The sequence below is a fragment of the Pipra filicauda genome, unplaced genomic scaffold (genome assembly GCF_003945595.2).
Source record: "Pipra filicauda isolate LSUMZ 115617 unplaced genomic scaffold, ASM394559v2 scaffold55_size4083901_pilon, whole genome shotgun sequence".
In the NCBI taxonomy this organism is placed as follows: Eukaryota; Metazoa; Chordata; class Aves; order Passeriformes; family Pipridae; genus Pipra; species Pipra filicauda.
The window spans coordinates 2232545-2252257 of record NW_024104709.1 but is presented as its reverse complement, the minus strand read 5'-3'; the positions used below and the strand labels follow the sequence as shown (position 1 = coordinate 2252257).

At 39.5% G+C, this 19713-nt stretch overlaps 1 protein-coding gene across 1 annotated transcript in view; it reads left to right on the top strand.

Annotated features, from left to right (window-relative positions):
- Positions 1-19713, top strand: part of SYNJ2 (synaptojanin 2) — a 70324-nt gene that overhangs the window by 8627 nt on the left and 41984 nt on the right. Inside the window, exons 2-4 of the mRNA XM_039387410.1 lie at positions 2392-2478; positions 13563-13833; positions 16265-16490. Coding sequence (XP_039243344.1) covers positions 2392-2478; positions 13563-13833; positions 16265-16490 — 584 coding nt within the window. The remainder of the gene's footprint in view (positions 1-2391; positions 2479-13562; positions 13834-16264; positions 16491-19713) is intronic.

Here is a 19713-nt window from a genome sequence, read left to right as displayed (position 1 = left end):
TCTCACCCGTACAAAATGAGGATGGTCATGGTGCATCTTAGGATTTTGTGCAACACCGAGGAGTGTAATGGGACAGGAGACTTCAAATTCCAGCAGTATCTTTAACTAAGGGAATTTACACACACACACACATGCACACACACAAATAAATTTGATCCATATGCACTAAAACATTCTGACCTCTCCATTTCCATGACCCGTGGGCGTAGCTGTGTCTGTTTTCCTCTTGAACTAACCACAGGTGAGGTCTTGGTGCATACCATGTCTTTAGAGAGTGCGTGGAGGTGTCAAGGATAGATCACTTGGTCACTTTTTTGGTTTCTGAATTTAAATTGCTTCAGGGAGCAAAATGAACCCTAAAATAAATAACAGAATTTGCCATGTGGTAGAAGTTACTGGCAAGTTGTTAGTCAGCCAGAAAGAGTGGCAATGCAGCCCAGAGTCCTCCTGGAACTCTGTGCTGGGAGCCTGCTCCTTCTTTCCAAGCAGCTGTGCCGGTGCCGATGCCCCGACCGATGCTACTGTGCAGGCATTGTTCTGACAACTGGCCTGCCCAGAACGGCGGCATATTTCTGTACCAGTACTGGCAAAACACAGCTATTTGTCTGCGTGTTTGGAGAAGTCCTGTGCCAGGAGATAATGTGTGTGTGATGCCACTGGCTTGACCTGGGAAACTTTAGTGGCTTCCATACATGGCTGTGTCAGGTGCTTCTTGACAGTAGTGGCATGAGTTGTGTCTTGCTTATTTCCATGCTGAAATAAATTCCATTCTTTTGGATCATGCCCTTACCAGGCACTTTTAACAACCAGCTTTCTAACTTGTAGTTCTATTTTGAAGAGTATCACTGTACTTTTTTTTTTTAATATGCAAGGAAGGCTTGACAGAGAATCTTTTTTTCAAAAAAGGAAATGTTATAGTCTATCTAAACTGGTTTTGTGAAGCTTTTTTTTTTGAAGTGCCTGAGAACTGAGCTTGCATAGTCTCAGCTCTTAAGATGTGCTAATACTAAATATTTAAATTGTTACTGTCCAGAGATTTAGGTTACTTGATAAAAATCACTTTATCCTCTGTCTGTTGCTTATCTTTTGTTTCACTGGTGTGTGGTATCAGCATTTTACAAGTTACTCCTGATTTACTCAGGGTTCTAAGAAAGCAGAACAGGTAAGTTGTGAAAGTACGGTAGTAAAAACAAAATTAAGAAAAAATTAACCACTCTTCCTTATTTGTCATCAGTGCAAAAATTGAGACAAACGTTCTAATTTCCTTTAGGGATTGCCCCTGCTAAGGAATTCTGTGAGAGGAATTGTCCTTTCTTTCACTTCAAAATGTAAGCAATCTGTGGGATATTTATTTGTTTTCCATGCTTCTCACTGAGCTCCTTGCCTCTTGAGATTTATAAAGAGAAGTCTCTTCTGTTCTAGCATCCATTGCAAGCGGTTCAGTTTATACTTTTTATGCCCAGAAGTTTCAGGTTTTTTTAACTGGTGAAGTTTATTAGGAGCATAAGATTGCAAATTATTAGAAAATCTCTCAAATTACCATGTTGCTGTTTATCTGTAGTTCAAGAAGTAAAAGGATATTTGAAGGTTACAGGCTGTTTTCCTCATTTGGGAAGCTAACCTTTCTCCTCATTGGGAAATATATACAAAATGCAGACTTACTCATTCAGAAAGTATGCTGGTTTTACATTAAAGTAGCCAGTGACAAGTTTGATCTGTGTTCTGGCTTAATATCTAGATGTTCATTGTATGCCTGTTGGAAGTCACTTGTTGCAGAAATACGCAAATATAACATCAGTATCTCACCCTTTATTGATTTAATTAGGTAATTCTTACTTCACTAAAATATGTTTAATTCCTCTGGAAATCAACATCTGATATTGTGTCTACATCAAATTATGTTATCTTGTGTAAAAATTTTCAGTTCTGTCTGAAATTCGACTGAGAATCTGGAAGCATAAACCCTCTCTTTTTGTACATCAAGAAAAGGTAGTATATTTTAGCTTATGGCCAGACAAATTAGTTTTTTTGTTCTTATTTTAGAACAGTGTAAAGTTTACATGTGCCCGTATATTTCTTTATTTATTCTGGAACTGATGTGACGTTTGTACCATAGAATAAGAATCAAACATGTTGCTTGAAAATTTAGTGAGTGTTCTTCTTTCTTCTAGGCTGGTGTGTGGAGAGGCTGTGCATTTGTGTCCCTTCACTTTTTAATCTCTGTCTTTTTGAAGCATTTTACCCTTAGCTTTGTACTGAGCAAAATCAACTGTGGGAAGCATTGGTGTAGGCAATAGCAATGTGAACATTTTATAAAGATCGGATAACTAAATTTTCTGCCTTTCTTTTTGTTTCTCAGCTGTTTTGTTTCTCTTCTGTTTTGTTGCTCAGCTCCAGAAGAAAAGTATGCAATTAAAGGACAATATGAAAAACTCATAGATGCTTATGGCTGCTTAGGAGAGCTTCAGCTTAAATGTGGTAAGTGGCCATCTATATGAATGAGATTATAAAATGCCCAGACTATGATGACAAGTGGCTAAAGTTGCCCAATTCCTTAAATTGTGAAAGCTAATTGCACCTTGTCATGTACAGTCTGGAAAAGATTGTTTCTTTTTCTGTTCTGTGCCTAAAGCGTATCACTTAATGATAGTTAAGAGTTTGGTATTTTTTCTTAATTTGTTTTGTCTAACATTCTTAGCTGCCTGAAGATAATTGCCATTCTTTTTTCCCTACCACGTCTTCCAAGGCAAGCTATGATTTCTTACTTTTTCTCTTCTTTAGGGATCATGTTTAGACACTGATTATCGGGTCATCTGAGACTACAGTACTACAGATTGCCAGTTCTTGCTATAATGCCCAGTTGCCTTTAATTGGGTGATTCACATGGATAAAGATTTGCAGAAGCATGTCTTTAGCTTCCATTAGTATAGTGAGGAATATTTATTGTCATTGCTGTAAATCTCTGTACAGTTTGGGAATCTTGATTTAGCAAAGGACTTGCTATTACACTGCCTACAGGAATGTTAATGGAAATAACATGTTTGAAGAACAGAACTGCAGTGATGGATTTGAAGGTAATAGTACCTTACACGGTACTTAAAAATCACTGATGAATTAGATGCATGAATAAAAGAAGCACCATATGCGTCGTTCCCAAGGTCTTCTTTAATTTTCACTTGGAGGAATGACAAGACTTTTCCATATAACCTGATGCTTGGTCAAGGAATTTACCAAAGGCAGTGGTGGTGTGAGCACTGGTGTATTTAGGCCAATAATATGTGTGGGTTTTTATAGCCTGCTTACTATTTTGCAGCCTGAGAAGTATGACTTGAGATTGATCTGAAGAGGCAGGCAGCTGCAATCTGAAGGATTTGTGTCATAATTTAAATTATGTAGGCCCATCTAGTCTTTTAACGTGGATTTGTACTTTTTGTTTGTTTTGTTTCTTGTGGAGTTAATTAGGCGTTTCTCTGGAGATTTATATCAATTTGTTAATGTAATTATAAATAGAAGGCTTGTGGTTAGTTTTTCTTGGCACTTGGATCTGCTTTTCTTCAAAGAACTATAATGAAACTTGTTGTAGTAATAAAGGAATGTACCTATTGAATTCAAACTCTTCAAGCTACAGATAAGGGTGGTTTCTTGTACATGATGGGAACTAAGTATAGTGATGTGAGTGAGTGAGTGATTTCAAATATGGTGTGAAATATTCTCACCTTAACTTTTTCTCATGTCTTATTTCTTCTTGAACAACATCTGCTTAACTTCAGTACCCTTTAAGTTTTTTTTCTCTGAGCATTGTCACTGCACCTCTGTCTTGCTCTAAATTACAAGTTCTGGTACAGGACTTCCTTTGGAAGATATTGTTAAAATTTTATCAGTAATCTGATAAAAAAGTTAACTACTAGAGGCAAACTTCTAATCATGATAGTGTGAAAAGTTGGAGGGTCATGCTGCAATCATAAACAAAGGTAAGCAAATGTTTTCTGCTGCTGAACATGTTAAAAAAAGCAAAGATGATTGCTTGTCTGCTATCTCACCATTCAAGAGGTAGCCCAGGTTTTTGTCACAGTCTTATTTAGGTCTCCATCTTACAATAAGTGAGTTCCATCCCTTTAGCTATTGCTTACATAAGAGAGCAATAACTATCTATAACACTGCTGATGCCTTTGAGAAAGCACGCAGGATCACTCTCGAGGAGAAAAGACAACGCAGAAAGAATCGTGTCTTGCAGAATATACCACCTAAGGAGTCTTTCTGCTGTGCCTTTTGCAACCTGATGTTCCTATCTCGTATTGGCCTTTTTAGCCACCAGCGCGCTTGTAACAAACGTGGGTAGAGCCCTCCCCAAATCTTCTTTTGCGAAGCCCAGCCATGATGATGACATAAGAGAGTAACACTACAAAGGAAATGTACTGGGTTTGTGAGGCAAGGTTTTGATAGTGGGAGGGGTGGCTACAGGGGTGGCTTCTGTGAGGAGCTGCCAGAAGCTTCCTCCATGTCCCCTGAAGCCAATGCCAGCAGGCTCCAAATACTGGTGAAAGCCAAGCACATCAGCAATGGTGGTGGCTTCTCTGGGCTAACTTGTTTAAGAAGAAGGAGAAAAAAAACTGCACAACTGGAGCTGAAAAAGAGCAGAGTGAGAGTTATGTGAGAGAAACAACTCTGCAGACACCAAGCTCAGCGAGGAAGGAGGAGGAGGAGGTGTGTCAGGTGCTGGAGCAGAGATTCCCCTGCAGCCTGTGGTGCAGCCCATGGTGAGGCAGGCTGTCCCCCTGCAGCCCATGGAGGTCCACGGTAGAACAGAGATCCAGCTGCAGCCTATGGAGGACTCCACACGGGAGTGGGAGGATGCCCAAAGGTGGCTGTGACCCTGAGGGAAGCCCATGCTGGAGCAGGCTCCTGGCAGGATCTGTGGCCCTGTGGAGAGAGGAGCCCACGCTGGAGCAGGTTTGCTGGCAGGATTTTTTGCCCTATGGGGGTCTCAGGCTGGAGCAGTCTGTTCCTGAAGGACTGCATCCTATGGAAGGGACCTACACTGGAGCAGTTATTGATAAACTGCAGCCCATGGAAAGGACTCATATTGGAGAAGTTTGTGGAGGACTGTCTCCCATAGAGGGACCCCATGCTGGAGCATGGTAAGAGTGTGAGGAGTCCTCCCTCTGAGGAGAAAGAAGCAACAAAGACAATGTGTGATGAACTGACTGCAGCCCATATTCCCCATCCCCCTGTGCTGCTGTGGGGAAGGAGGGAGAGAAAATGGCGAGTACAGTTAAACCTGGGAGGAAGGGAGGGGTGGACGACGGTGTTTTTAGGATTTGGTTTTATTTTTCATTATTCTACTCTGATTTGATTAGTGATAAATTAAACTAATTTCCCCAAGTCGAGTCTGTTCTGCCCATAACTGTTGAGTGATCTCTCCCTGTCCTTATCTCGACCCACAAGCCTTTTGTTACTTTTTCTCTCCCCTGCCCAGCTGAGGGGGGGAGTGACAGAGCAGCTTTGGCGGGCACCTGGTGTCCAACCAGGGTCAACCCACCATGGGAATGCAATGTAACTTTTCTTCTTTATATAGTGTATTATAGCTGCTGCAAACAAGGCATAATTGGCCAGCTCTTCAATGAGCATCAGTGATCATACAGACTTTGTTCGGGAGTATCAGTATTTTTTTCTTACTACTGGAAACTTGCAGACCGTAAGTACTAAATTAACTGAAAATATTTGTGAAAATGCATTCCACTGGGATATTAAGAGTATCTTTGTAGAGCGGAAGGGGAGACTCTTTGCCAAGAAATGAAAGATGTGTCTGAAAACTTTAATTAATCTGTAAATATCTCTACTTAGGAATCCAAATAAATCACATTGTATGCCTGCCAAAGTAGACCGTGCTTTTCACAAGAAAGTAGATGAAATATGTGAAACTGACTCACAAAGTTAATGTTTCCCACCAGTAATAACATTCGCTTCTATGTACTTATGTCTGTTAACATGACTCACTAAGTTCTTCTGCTTTCTTTTGTGAGATGGATGGCAGTAGGATGAATTGTACAGTGTTTCTGAGCTGTATCTTAGCCAAGTTTTTGCTGCCAAAGAGGATCTAGCAGTGACAAATACATCTTAAGCAAAGTGTTAAAAGATCTGGCTTTGCAGTATTGGGTTTAGACTGTAATGTCAGGAAGAGATGCATATATAAGGTGGTATTTTAACACCATCACCACATAGGTTGTTTAGTTTAATACAGCTACTGTATTTGGGGAGGCATTCTGAATTCATTCGTGTATATACTCTCGCTCTTGCATAGATACAATGTGTAGTTGAGATGAATAAATTTCAAAGGCAAAAAGGACAACTAAGTACCTGTCTTCTATTGCTTTTTCACATTTCCTAAAAATGTAATTGTATTTAGAAGAGGGAGAAGGAGTATCTTTGAGACTAAAATGGTAGTTTGGAAAAATCTTGGGTTTTTTCGTAATTCTGCGATAGATGTCCTCAGAAATTTTTGGCTAGGTGGTTAAAATCTACTGCTCTGCTGTGTTCTGTTGCTATTTTTGAAGACAGACAAGAGCCAAAAATACCTTGCAAATTGTTTTTCGGTGGACCGTAAAGTGAAGTGGAGGTATATATGGAGTGGAGAGGGAACAGGCTGAGGGAACATAAGGTGGTGGCATGACTGTGATGGAATAGAGAAAGAGGAAAAATTGGAGCAAATTCATTTCTAAAAGGAAAATGCAGTCTTGAGTGAAATATTTACAGTTAAGAAGGACAAAATAAGAATTGAATATTGCCTCTTTCACCACAGCTCATAATAGGCAACACTGAAGTCATCATATAAGCTACAGGGGAAACAATTGCTTTGAGTCATGTGAAGAGGTTAAATACAGAAAGTGCAGCTTATTACTGTGTGGTGTGACGTTCCAGAAGTCCGTTTCCTGTTCAACTTGGATAAAGGCAATTGGTTTCACAAGACCTTTTGAAAAAATGGATGGAAATTACTGTCTTGTTTCTGTGCCTATTATTCTTCATCCTCTACCTCTCTTGTGCAACCTAATAAAAGGGTATTCAGCACATATCGCTGTGAGCAAAACATTTCTCAATTTCTTTGAAAGTGTTCTTTACAGGTGGTTATTGTGATTTATAACTATAATGGGGTAAAATAATGATCTTGGTCACAATACATGAACATTTCTACCCATTTATCTGAGGTGAAAGTTTGACCAATAAGCTTTGAAAGAATTTTTTTTTCTTTAGTACTGTAGGTGGGTCTTACTTTTTTGTGGATGTGTTGCTGTAGAAAGAATGACCAATAAGGAACACTTCATTTCTTGCTCTAAAATTATTTCAGAGATTTCTTTAGAATGTTCCAGATTGCATCGCAAGGACGTGAGGGATATTTCTACTATTGTGATCTTCAGTTGCAATTCTTACATTCCTAAATCACTTTTACCTATGTGTACCGTTTAGAAAGATTAATATGAATCAGGATTGTACATAAAACTGTTTGTATAAATTAAAGGAAAAAAAATTGTTTTCCAAGATGGGGGACAGTAAGTAGTCTGCAACTGATGTGGTGATTGGTACAAAATGAAATGTAAGAGCCAGACCTGGAGCCTTGATCACTTGACAGGAAAAAAATTTCCATTTTTTTTTTATTGTGTTTTATTGGCCTTAGTGCTGGTCCCATTCACGATGCACATTGAAGCTCTCAGGTCAATGTAACATGTTTTCTGCTACTGTGTTGCGCATGAAATCAAGAGGAAATTAGCATAAATTTTCCACCCAGTGTATTTCCATTAATTACTTTTTTTTTTATAAGAACTGTTGGGCTTCTGTTTCAAGATATAAGATGAGTTTGGCCTGTCCCATGCTCCAGATATGCAGGGAGCTCCTGAGAGCCGGGAGCCTCTGTAGACTGGCTGCAGTGGTAGTACGGGCAGGGCCACCAACTTTAGGGAATTCATTTAGTGTTAATACTCCCTTTGATCTCAAGGATGCATTGCCAGCGTTTAAAACTCAACTTTCAGTCTTATTTGAGCTTGCACTTAAGGGATGACTGCTCATTTCATAACTTTAGCACTTTTCTTTCAACGTTGCTGTTCATGTTCTGAACAGAAGAACCATAAATATCTGGAATACTGTTTAGCTCCTTTTAAAAATTGTAGCCTCTTCCTGATGATGCTGCCAGGTGGGTTGGACTAGCTGATGTTTTTTTCTTGTGATTGGTGTTAGTCTGGTACTTCAAATGCTACTTGCATAAAACAATTTTACTGGAAACTTAAAAGGAGAAGTATTTTTAATTTCATTATAGAATTGGAAATGGTAGTGAACTGCAGTTTTAAAAAGTTAAGACTGCAGGGATTAAAGGAATAGTCTTGATTGTTTTAAGAGGAAATACCTTCTGGGTTTAAGGAATATCTGGATGTTTCAGTTTGATCTGTTTCATTAAAGTTGTGATATTGTAACAGTTTGTTCAGCAAAACCAGTTTAAAAAATCTTCTCTTCCTTGTATGATGGCCTCGCAAATCCACTTATCATAGGAAATTCCTTGTTGTGTTCACAGCAGGATTGTTTGTTTGTTTGTTTGTGGGGTGCAAACCAGGAGTGCAACTTGTGCATTCTTTATGAAATTTACTTGGATAATAAAAATTAATATTTTAGGAACTAAAAGAAATTTTCAGTAAGTTCTTGTCAGCTAAAAATGTTATTTTCCATGCAATGACTAACAGTTGCCAAATAATGTAGTATTTGAATTTTTTAGGATAGAGAAAGTTGATTTTAATTATGCTTTTTATAAAAATTACTTGTTCCAGTAGCAACATACATCCTGATTGAAGCAATTTAAGTAATTTCTACTCTTAAATTTAAGTGCATTTAAGTTGTGGTTGTTACAGCAGTTTTCATGTGCATATCTATTTTCAAGAGGAAAGATTATGAATTGTTGACACTTACATAACAGAAAAGAAACCACAATGACTTTTTGAAGTTTAAATTGAGAAACAAATGGATTTTTTCTTTTTTTTTCTTTCTTTTTTTTTGCTTTAGTAAGTTCATAATAATCAGACTTTCAGAGATGGGCAAATAAGCAGAAACATTTTTCCTATGGCTGGGAATGTTATGTTTCTGCCTTATTACAGAATCAGAATCACAGGATATGCTGAGTTGGAAGGGATCAACAAGGATCATCAAGTCCAACTCCTGGCCCTGCATAGGACCATCCCCAAGAGTCACACCATGTGCCTGAGAGTATCATCCAAACACTTCTTGAACTCTGTCAGGCTTGGTGCTGTGACCACTGCCCTGGAGATCCTGTTCCAGTGCCCAATCACCCTCTGTGTGAAGAAACCTTTTCTAATATCCAACCTAAACCTCCCCTGACACAACTTCAGGCCATTCTCTTGGTTCCTGTCACTGGTCCCCACAGAGAAGAGATCATTGCCTGCCCCTCCTCTTCCCCTCACAAGGAAGTTGTAACTGCAACGAGGTCTCCCCTCAGTCTCCCCTTCTCCAGGCTGAACAGACCAAGTGACCTCAGCTGCTCCTCATACAGCTTCCCCTCAAGGCCCTTCACCATCTTCATGCCCTCCTTTGGATGCTCTCTAACAGCTTAATATCTTTCTTATATTGTGGTGCCCAAAACTGCACACAATATTCAAGGTGAGGCCACACCAGTGCAGAGCAGAGCGAGACAATCCCCTCCCTTGCCCGGCTGGCGATGCTTTGCCTGATGCCCTCCAGGACACATTTGGCCCTCCTGGCTGCCGGGGCACTGCTGACTCATATTCAACTTGTCATCAACCAGGACCCCCAGGTCCCTTTCTGTGGCACTGCTTTTCAGTGTCTCCTTCCCTAGTCTGTACATGCATCCAGGATTGCCCCATTCCAGGTGCAGAATCTGGCACTTTCGCTTGTTGAACTTCATATGGTTGGTGATTGCCCAGTCCTCTGATTTGTTGAGGTCTCTCTGCAGGGCCTCCTTACCTTTGAAGGAGTCAACAGCTCCTCTGATTTTTGTGTCATCTGCAAACTTGCTTAGTATCCCCTTTTGTTTTATTCCTTGGAATAACATTTGCAATATGAAAAAATGCCTAAGTGAAAGCATGAGTGGAGATAGCGCATTTATAGTTTCTACTACAAACTTGTTCAGTGTATTTATCATATATATAAAAACGTTGGCAGCCTGGGTTCAGAGAAAGGAGTGTGAGAATAAAGGTTTGGGATTGAAAGAATTGATTCCCAGGCATAAATTGATATTGCTGGTAAAGAAGGTAAGACAGGGAAAGCTTTCTCTGTGTGTAGCTCTATAGCTTAAAGTTGAGGAATTTCTTACACCTTAATGGAGACATGATTAAAAGTTGAATAGTGGAGTAGTTTTGGTAGCATTAATTCTGCTCTATGAGTTTCTAAAAGGTTGAAATGCTGACAGGAGCTTTACCTTTGCTCAGAACCCCATGGCTACATCTGTACTATGAATAAAAAGGGGCAGGACACAGGCCTTGAGCACTGTCAGTGGGATATTGTGATTAGCCTGTGCCAAGAGCAGCATGTGCATCAGGTAAGGATCTTCCTCCCGCAGACAGTGCAATGATAGCCCAGAGCTGATTCCCAAGAACTCTGTCCAAATACCACCTAGAATGAAAGTGATATTAGAGGATGGGGCTTGGGACTTTTTTCCAAGGTGCAGATTCAGAGAGATTTTTGTTAAGCTGAGGCTGTGATGCTCTAGGGTTTCTGCATTCTGGCTGGTTTTGTAGTATATCCTGAGTGATTTAAGCAATAAGAGAGGTTATTAGAGCTGATCTGAAGACCACCTCAGCTCACAGAGCAGCCTCGGAGGACAAAATGGCAAAGCAAACTAGCTTTATCATACCTTAAATCTATTTGTTTCTTTTCATCCTTTTTCTCCAGTTTTCTGGGCTGTAAGTGTCAACTGCCTTGCCAGCCTGTCTCTGTCCAAAGGTATCATGAGAAGTGCGTGACAGCTGCTCCATAATTTGGAGTACTGTAAAGAGACTTATTGTGTGTATATATAGAATTGTAGAATGGCTTGGGTTGGAAGGGACCTTTAAAGACCATCTACTTCCACCCCCCCACCATGGTCAGGGACACCTTCCACTAGACCAGGTTACTCAAAGCCCCATCCAACCTGGCCTTGAACACTTCCAGTGATGGAGCATCCACAACTTCTCTGGACAACCTGTTCCAGTGTTTTGCCACTCTCATTGTAAAAGACGTTTTCCTTGCATCCAATCTAGACCTGCCCTCTTTCAGTTTTAAAGTGTTGCCCCTTGCCCTTGTAAAAAGTCTCTCTCCATCTTTCTTTATAGGCCCCCCTTTATATATTGAAAGGTTGCAATAAGGTCTTCTCAGAGCCTTTCTCTCCGGGCTGAACAACCCCAACTCTTTCATGCGGGGTTACTGCACAGTGGCAGAAAAGTATTACAGCTTCAAAAAAACAATCTCCTGATGCTTCAGGAACAATTCAATATTTTCCTAGCTATGATTGCTCTTTTTGAGCTTATTAGCTAGTGATCTGGGGGAGTAGAGATGTTGGACCTTTGAATGTGCAGATGTGTATTCCATTTGGGGGGTGAGTGGTTGAGTGGAGGAGGTAGTAAAAAGAGTCTAGAGTCTCTGCTGAGCAATAGCAAGTTTCTAGGTAAGGCAAAACTATACTGTTAATTGGCTTTTCTATCATGCTTTATTCCTACTCATTGTCTTCTTAAAGGATTGCTTTGTTTAGATTCAGTTATTTTCTACCTGTTGCATGCTTCTCAAAGGACAGAACCACAGATAACAAGCTCACTGTTATTAAACTTTTGTTCTCTTTGGCTATTTTAATGTTGACTTTCTCATTTGATCTCTTCTGAACTGTCTAGGAAACTTTAAGTTCATTGAAGGCATTGAAAGGACTTGTACTCTTTGTCTCAGCATCCCAGCCAGCCAGCTCTCCGAGTCTGTCACTACTGTTATTCTTGTCCCCGAGGCTAACTGATAGTAAGGCATATTAGTAGTGTTTCTTTACATTGCTCCCAAATTGTCATGGTTGAAGTTTACTTTGAGTTGATCGGTTTTGCACGGTTTCAACTAAGTCATGGAAGCTATTTGCTATCCCGAGAGACAGCTAACTCCTCCTAACCCTTTCTGGAGGCTGCAAGACGGTATTTAGTCAGTTATGAACTACATAATGATAGCTGATGTGTCTCCTATTCTTAATTCTTTTTAGTTATGCACAGTCATGTGCAAAGGAGGAATAAACTGTCAGGTTTTATGTATTTCTAGCACTCTGCTGCAGTGTCAAAAGCACAGAAAATGAACTTCTTGAAAGCACTCAAGAAGGAGAACACAGCATGCTCTTGTTACAGAAAGAAATGTGATGAACAGAGCTTTTTAGTAAATACCACCTACACTGGCCTTTATGCAAAACTGGAGTCAGCAGAACAGAATGAATAAGATCTAATCTCCCACCTTGTCCTGCCATGCCAGTCCCACGTGCCTACGCAAATATTCTGTCCTTGCTGAAAACCACCCCAACTCAAGTTTCTGTAGCCAGCCTGTGATCTCAGAGCAAGGACTCCTCTCTTGGTGTTTCAGAAAAAAAATAGTTGAGTGAATGTTGTTCTGTGTTTTGAGATGATGGGTCACCCTGGAGGGTTGAAAAGTGATCCTAAAAATGTGTTCCCTTTTGCTGTCTGAAACCATACTGTCCCAGATTGTCACTGTGCCGTTAGCTGATTAACTTGCTCTTGGCAGGTCAGATGTTGGTTCTGCTATGCTAAATTAATAAATCTTGGCTAATTTCCACCTTTTCTTACTAACTAGGGTGAACAGGATGTCATTGTTTCTATTACAGGCCAATTTAAGTGAATCAAACAATTTCTTCCTGGCAAAAGCAATGTTCTCAGAACACTTGTTTTACTGTTTCTTAATTATAATTTCAGAGACAATGAGCAGAGATTGTGTACAAGAGATCAGATTACAGTGGTGTTCTGAAGCTTCAAAATTTAGCTTTTTAGTTTTGGGGCCCTAAAGTTCAGCTGCTTCATGATTTCACATTTTGCTTCACAGCCATGGCAATTGTAATTCTTTTTATGATAATTGATGTCGTCTAATCGTGTACATTTTTTTGTGACATAAAAACTAAAATCTCAAGAATTGATAATACTGAATTTTTTTAAATGACTGAACACATCCAGCTTCAGCTGAAGCCAGTAAAGAATCTGAATGCTGTTTGTTCGCTATGATGGTGACATTTGATTTTTTTAGTAATGTCCCAACAGCAAGCTTCAAAAAATGCTTTTCATAAAGTCAATGGGAAAAACACTCTAATGCAGCAAAGGATGTGGATGGATAAGTAGTGTGGAGTATTGTGCAATTGCAGTCACCCGCAGTTAAGAGGAATTCAGAAATGTAAAGAGCACAGCATGCATGACTGTCTCTTGTATTTATCTTGTGAAGCAAAGATGCTGGCCTCTGCTGGAGCCTTGTCAGCATTGCGTGTGACAGCACCGATGAGAAACTATGTTCACCTGTATGTAACCCTTTTGTAACTATCTGTCACCTTCTAGGGAACACTCGTCTGCACTTTCTGGTTCTGGTGACAGGCTGTACGTCAGTGGGAAAAATCCTGGACACTGAAGTTTATAAAATTACTGGAACAGATTTCTGTCCTCTCCAGGAAGAAACTAAGGAAGATGAGCGTGTTACTGCCTTGAAGAAAATACTGAACTCTGGGATGTTCTATTTCTCATGGCCTAATGCAGGCTCAAACTTTGACCTGACTCTGCGGGCTCAGAATCAGGGTGATAACGACTATGAATCTGGTAACTCGTTCTTCTGGTTAGTACTGCATGTTATACCAGAGTTTTGTGTGGTCCCCACCTATATCTTACTGGTCAGACACTTTCAGAGGGAAATGAACGTGCATTTCAGGTGCACCTTCTTTCATTTCATTGACGTGTCATTTTAGAGGGCATGTGACCTTAGTGAATTCATGGTAAACCTGGGTCAAACAATTAACTTCTGTTAATTAAAATACTCTGACAGTGAAAAGTAATTATAAAATGACAATTTACGCTTCAAAGAAGGAAACACAAGATTTATTGCTCACATTACAGAAACATGTCATTAATAGTTTCCCCTTCAGTTCTTTCTAATAATTTACTTTAAAGTTATTTAATAGAAAACTGCACTTGACCTTTTCATAAATCCCTTTCCATAAATCTATGTTGAAGCATCTTCTATTTCTGAATAGCTTATGTGTTTAAAGTCTGTAGCTTAATGTTTCAGTAATGTGCCCTAGTTTTTATATTGCAGACATCAATATTAATATGTTTACAGTTCAGTGCAAGTGTATCTTGCACGAAGGAAAGTCCTGTGATACACTGTTCTGTGCTTTTTACTTTCTTGTGCCTTTAAAGCACAGAAAAAGTATTTCTTATTGTGGTAAGTATTGGTTGAGGGGAAAGGAAAAAACACAGTGCTGGGTTTTGTCTTCCCTAGGTGGGTTTGCGATTGATGTAATTTGGTTGGTTTGCTTTACAAGCTTTGGCAGAATACTTGAATTTCTATATCCTTTTTTTTTCTTTTTCTTTAATTTCTTTTTAAACAAAAAGTCACACGGGAGGCATAGCTGTAATGGAAATAAACGGGGGTTTGATGTAGGTGGAAAATAACTGGCGGGGTTAAATGTGGGTGTGCTGCTAGAGTGTGCGATAAGTCATGTGGCCCAAAGTAGGTGAATGTTGAATAAGTAAAAAAAGTTCATAATGGATGATAAGTTAACATGAGAGAGCAGTTCAGTTAGGCTAAATAATCTTTCTAGTTATGATGTGATTTTTGCCTTGTAACGTCTAGTGTTTTGAATTTAACTCCAAAGAGAGAAATATAGTATTTGCTTTCAACTTTATGCATCCATCTCAAAAATCTCACCAAGCGTGACAAGTCAGACACATGGCAGAAATGAGCTGTGTTCCAATGATGAGTCTCCTAAGCTGGAAATATCCCTTAACAAAGAAACAACCTTTAAAGTAACTTTTTTCCCTGTGCTGTCTTTTGAAACTTTTCCTCTTGGAAGATAAGTATATTTGAACTTTCATTCTTTGCTGCTTCTGGCTAATCTAGATGTAGCCCTTGAAGAGGTTCCATTCTCCTATGTGTTTTAGAACAGAGATGAATGGTGACAACATCACATTTAGGGCAAAAAGATTTCCAAAGAAAATTTATCTTGAGGTGATTAGGTGATATGGGAAATTTGAGACCAAACAATAGATTCTTGAGAAAAGTAAACAATGAGAAAAATAGTAACACGATGAAAAGTGTCAGAGGACTTTAGTTATAAGCAACACAAACTGCTCGTTAAATGAACTGCAACAAAAAAAATTCTGCTGGAATTTGTCCGAGTGAGGACTTTCTTTGTAAATAGAACTAGGAGAAACGGGTGAAAGAAAGAGCAATAATTGTTTTAGAGCTGCTTTTTCAGTTACATATTTGGATTAAAAATGTAAGAATGTCTTGCACCTTTTTCAGACAAATACTGTACTTTAGAAGAACGATTCTTCAGAGGTTTTACTAGGTGTAATAACTCTTGTACAGATCTGCTGTTGAGAAATAAATGATCATAAACAGGATTTTCTTGGCCCTCTTATGTGACTAAAGGCACATTTTGAAAAGTGAAATGAGGAAAAACATCATAATAGAAGAGACTAGTTGCTGTTAACCAGGCATGATAGGTTTCTTGGGTTGTTGATCTTAAAATAAATTGAAGGTTAGAACAGACGTTTCTATTAATTTTAGTAGCACTTTTTGCAGTGTCTCTGTTGACTTCCAATTTCTGCTTGGAAATTTTTGTCTGAAAATCCCAGTGGATTTTGAACTGGTTCTTCATCCTGTAGTGAGTGCTAAGGTCCAGGCAGTAATGTTCAAAAAAATAATTAGCTTGACAGCGCTGTAATTTTTCAAAAAAGTTACTAAATAGAAATGTATTTCTGGAACTGAAAGAGGTGGCATTTGCACCTGAATTTAAAATACAGGTACAAGATAGCAGCACCTTGGTGGTAGTTGTGGTGTTAAAATTTACCGTGTTCAGTTCACGGTAGCAATTCACAAGGGTTTCTACCTGATATTTCTTGGTTTTGGATAAAGGAAAGGTACAACAAAAAAGGGGTCACAAAGCATTAATTGATTCAGTTAGTAATTGTTGGGAGGTGGCACCCATGCCTGTCTGTTTATTTTATTCAGTAATGTGTCTGTATGTTGTTGAACCTTTCAGGAACCAGCTACTGCATGTGCCCTTCAAACACTACCAGGTGAACTGCTCTGACTGGTTGCTGAAAGTCATCTGTGGTGTGGTGGACATTCGCACTGTTTATGCCTCCCACAAGAAGGCAAAAGCCTGCCTCATCTCTCGCATCAGCTGTGAGCGAGCTGGTGTCCGGTTCCACGTTCGAGGAGTCAATGATGATGGACATGTGTCTAACTTTGTTGAGACAGAGCAGGTAAGTGGATGTATCCAATGGCTTTGAATAATTTAGTCCACTCGTGTTTAATTGGGGCATAATTTCCAACAAGAATTAAAGGAGTTCAACAAGTGTTTTTTCCAAGAATATTTAAAATATCACTGCATGGCAGATCTATTTGTTATTGCCCATTAAGCATTTCTTTGTGATCTGCTCTTCTTCTGTGTTTCTAACTTTTCCATTCACACGATTTTCACATACTTTTGACTTTTTCCCTGAATGCAAAAGTCTGGCCATTTGATACTGCAGTGAAATATAGACATGAGGTTTTAAACTATTCAGTAAGCTGTCCAGCAAAGGTGCTGTGTTTGCTGGAAAATCATCTTTGGCTAGTAAAGTTCACTGTCAAATCATCTTTTGCTATTAAAGAAAATGTAGAAAAAATAGCATCATCTCAGAGTCAGGCAAATTCCAGTTCAACTCATTTTGGAAGAGATTGCTTTATATTCCTCTTTGATTTGTGGGGGATTCTCTCCAGTGAGAGGTGGTATGACAGTTTTATACATATATGGTAAAAGCTGATGCTGAGACAAAATATGTGTGTGAAATGCATTCAGCAGGCTCCCTTGATTGGCACTGCCAAACAAAATAACAGTCAGTTGGTTTTATTACACATGGTTTAGCTTGCTACCTTGAAAGTCAGTAAAACACATTGGACCCTGAAGAATCTGAAGCCTTCAGTGCCAGCTGAAATGAGTGCTTACTTATTCAATTACAATCACCTTTTTCTTTTTGAACAGAAGTAGTAATTACTAGCAGTCAGAACCATCATACTGAAATGGATGACTTTATAAACAGAATAGAAAAATGACTGGTAGTTTTCAACAAAGGATAAGGATTTACTCCTAAAATTTGGTTGTTTTCAGCATCTTCTGGGCAGATCTACACAACTGCACATGTAGCATAGATTGTTTTATATGTGTATATATGTGTCTATATATCTAGGTGCATGTACAGTGAAAGTAGATTGCTTATGTGATGCTCATAAGGGGAGCATGACACAGTGAGTATAGCGTAGAGATACTTAAGCTGTGTCATTGCTTGTTCCAGAAGAGTTAAAGTGTGTCATTGCAGGACTGTGCCTCATGGCTGAGGATGGCATCCACTGTCGGATGTGCCCATACTTCATCGCTACTAGTATTTCCTCATGGCAGTGCATGAATGTAGCAGCTCACACCTGATGTGGTCCTTTTTGTTATCCCACTGCATGAGACAGGCAGCAATGTTTGGGTACTTTCCAAATTTCCTCTAAGATGTTCCCTTTATGTTGCATCTTTAACCTCTTCACCTGGTTCTGCCTAAAGGCACAGGTAGAGCTACCTTAGATTTGACAGTGCTTTGTTCCTCAGGGGAATGCCTGGAGGGGTTGCAGACTGGTATTTCCCAGCCTGCTGTGAGGTTTGATTCCCGAGATGTGCTCAAAGCATGGACAGTGTTATATGTGTGACTTCTGCCCAGTGATCAGAGTTCTCGTGGGGATGTGGATGATGTTTTGCTCATGTCCCTTGTTTTCCTTGTTTGCCTGCATTTTCAGGAAGGCTGACAGCTTTCCACTTAGTGTTCCAGCTTCCAATTCTGCTTGTTGGATGCTAAACTCTTCCCCTGCAGTGCTTGGTTCTCTAATGTCAGCCTCTGAATTCTCTGGTAATAATACTCTTCTGTGCCTCTGCTCCAAACTAACTACAAGTCAAGTCCTGCAGCATCTACGTCTTTCTAGAAAGTCTGTCAGTGCATTGGGGGATGCAGATGGAGCTACTTACTGAAAAGAGAAATTTTCCCCTGGAACTTGGGAACAGAAGGGAGATATGCCACTTTAAGTAATAACTTGGTGCATTCTGCTATTTTAGTTGAGTATTTTCTCATGAGCATTATTGCAGAGCATGTTACTTAGGATTTGAAGAATGTTCTCTTGCTGAAATGCAAAGGAAAGAAAATGTTAGAAAGGGTTATCAGCTTTCTTTCAGATCAGTCTCACATTCGTAGCACTGCACTTAGCAGTTATCTAATTATGGGAAATACTTCTGCTATCCTGCTCACTATTTGGGTCAGAAGTAACTCATTCTGTTTAATTATATTCCTGGAGTACATCATGTTGCAAATGATTAGCATGAAAAATAAGATGGTGTTTCCATTCTAGCAGAGAACCTGAGGCTTGGCTCCTCAAACAGTACTTGATTGCTAATGCTTCCCTTAGCTGGGGCTGGGTTGGGCTCTTCATGGGAACTGCTGTGCTTTGTTTCTGTTCAGCCAGAGGCTGAAGTGCAGGACTGAAGGCTTTGGGGTGTTTTTTTCAATTGGATTGGCAAAAGTGAAAGAGTGAAATGATTTTAGAATGAAAGGCTCGAGTAGGTTCTAAGTTATAGCAAGGGTTTGCAGTTCTAAAGGATTGTGTGTTTTTCTTTGGGTTTGTTTTAAAAGAAGTAAAGAAGGTTGCTGTTCCTACTGGTGCCAAATGCTAGTTTTACCAAGCTGCATGTCCTAAGAAAGCAAAGTTGGGCTAACCACTGGGATGCCTGAGATCCAGTTCAGGCTGGCATCCCCTTGACATTAGGAAGGAAGAGTCCTAGAATAAACTCTCTCCTACTTTCATAGTAGACTACTGACTAATCTCCTATGAGGTAATATCTTGGCTGAATAACATTTTGTTTCCATTTGCTGCAGCCTGTACAGTATAATGGCATGCTGGCTATGTGCTTTCATGGATAAATAGCACCCTAGGATTCTGAAAACCCAGGACTTTTTCGCCCCTTTGTAGGAATTGCTTCTAACATTTTTCTGTTTTTAGAAGAGGGAAAAACAATTAGTCTTATCTCCAGGCAGCTCTTTTATGCATAGATGGTATGCTTTGGTCTCCCACTGAGTTAGCCTTGTGGCATTTTAACTCTGCAATGAGTCATTTTTTTGTGGGCTCACTAAACTGCTGTGACTCACAGTGTTTGAGAAGAAGAGGGGAAAAGTTAAATATCTTACTTCACTTTTGCTTAAAAAAAAAAAAAGAAAAGCTAGTAGTAGGTCTTTCAGATATTTGATCATTTGGCTTGCGTCTTTACAGAGAAAGAAGAAAACAAAAATTAGAGGAAACACTTAAGGAAAAGCAAAATGAAGGGAAGAGAAAAGACGGCAATCTCTCTAATGTGTACTTCCAGATTTGCTGACAGTATTTTTTAATGGGGTGGTAGCCCTTTCTATTGCAACTTTGCAG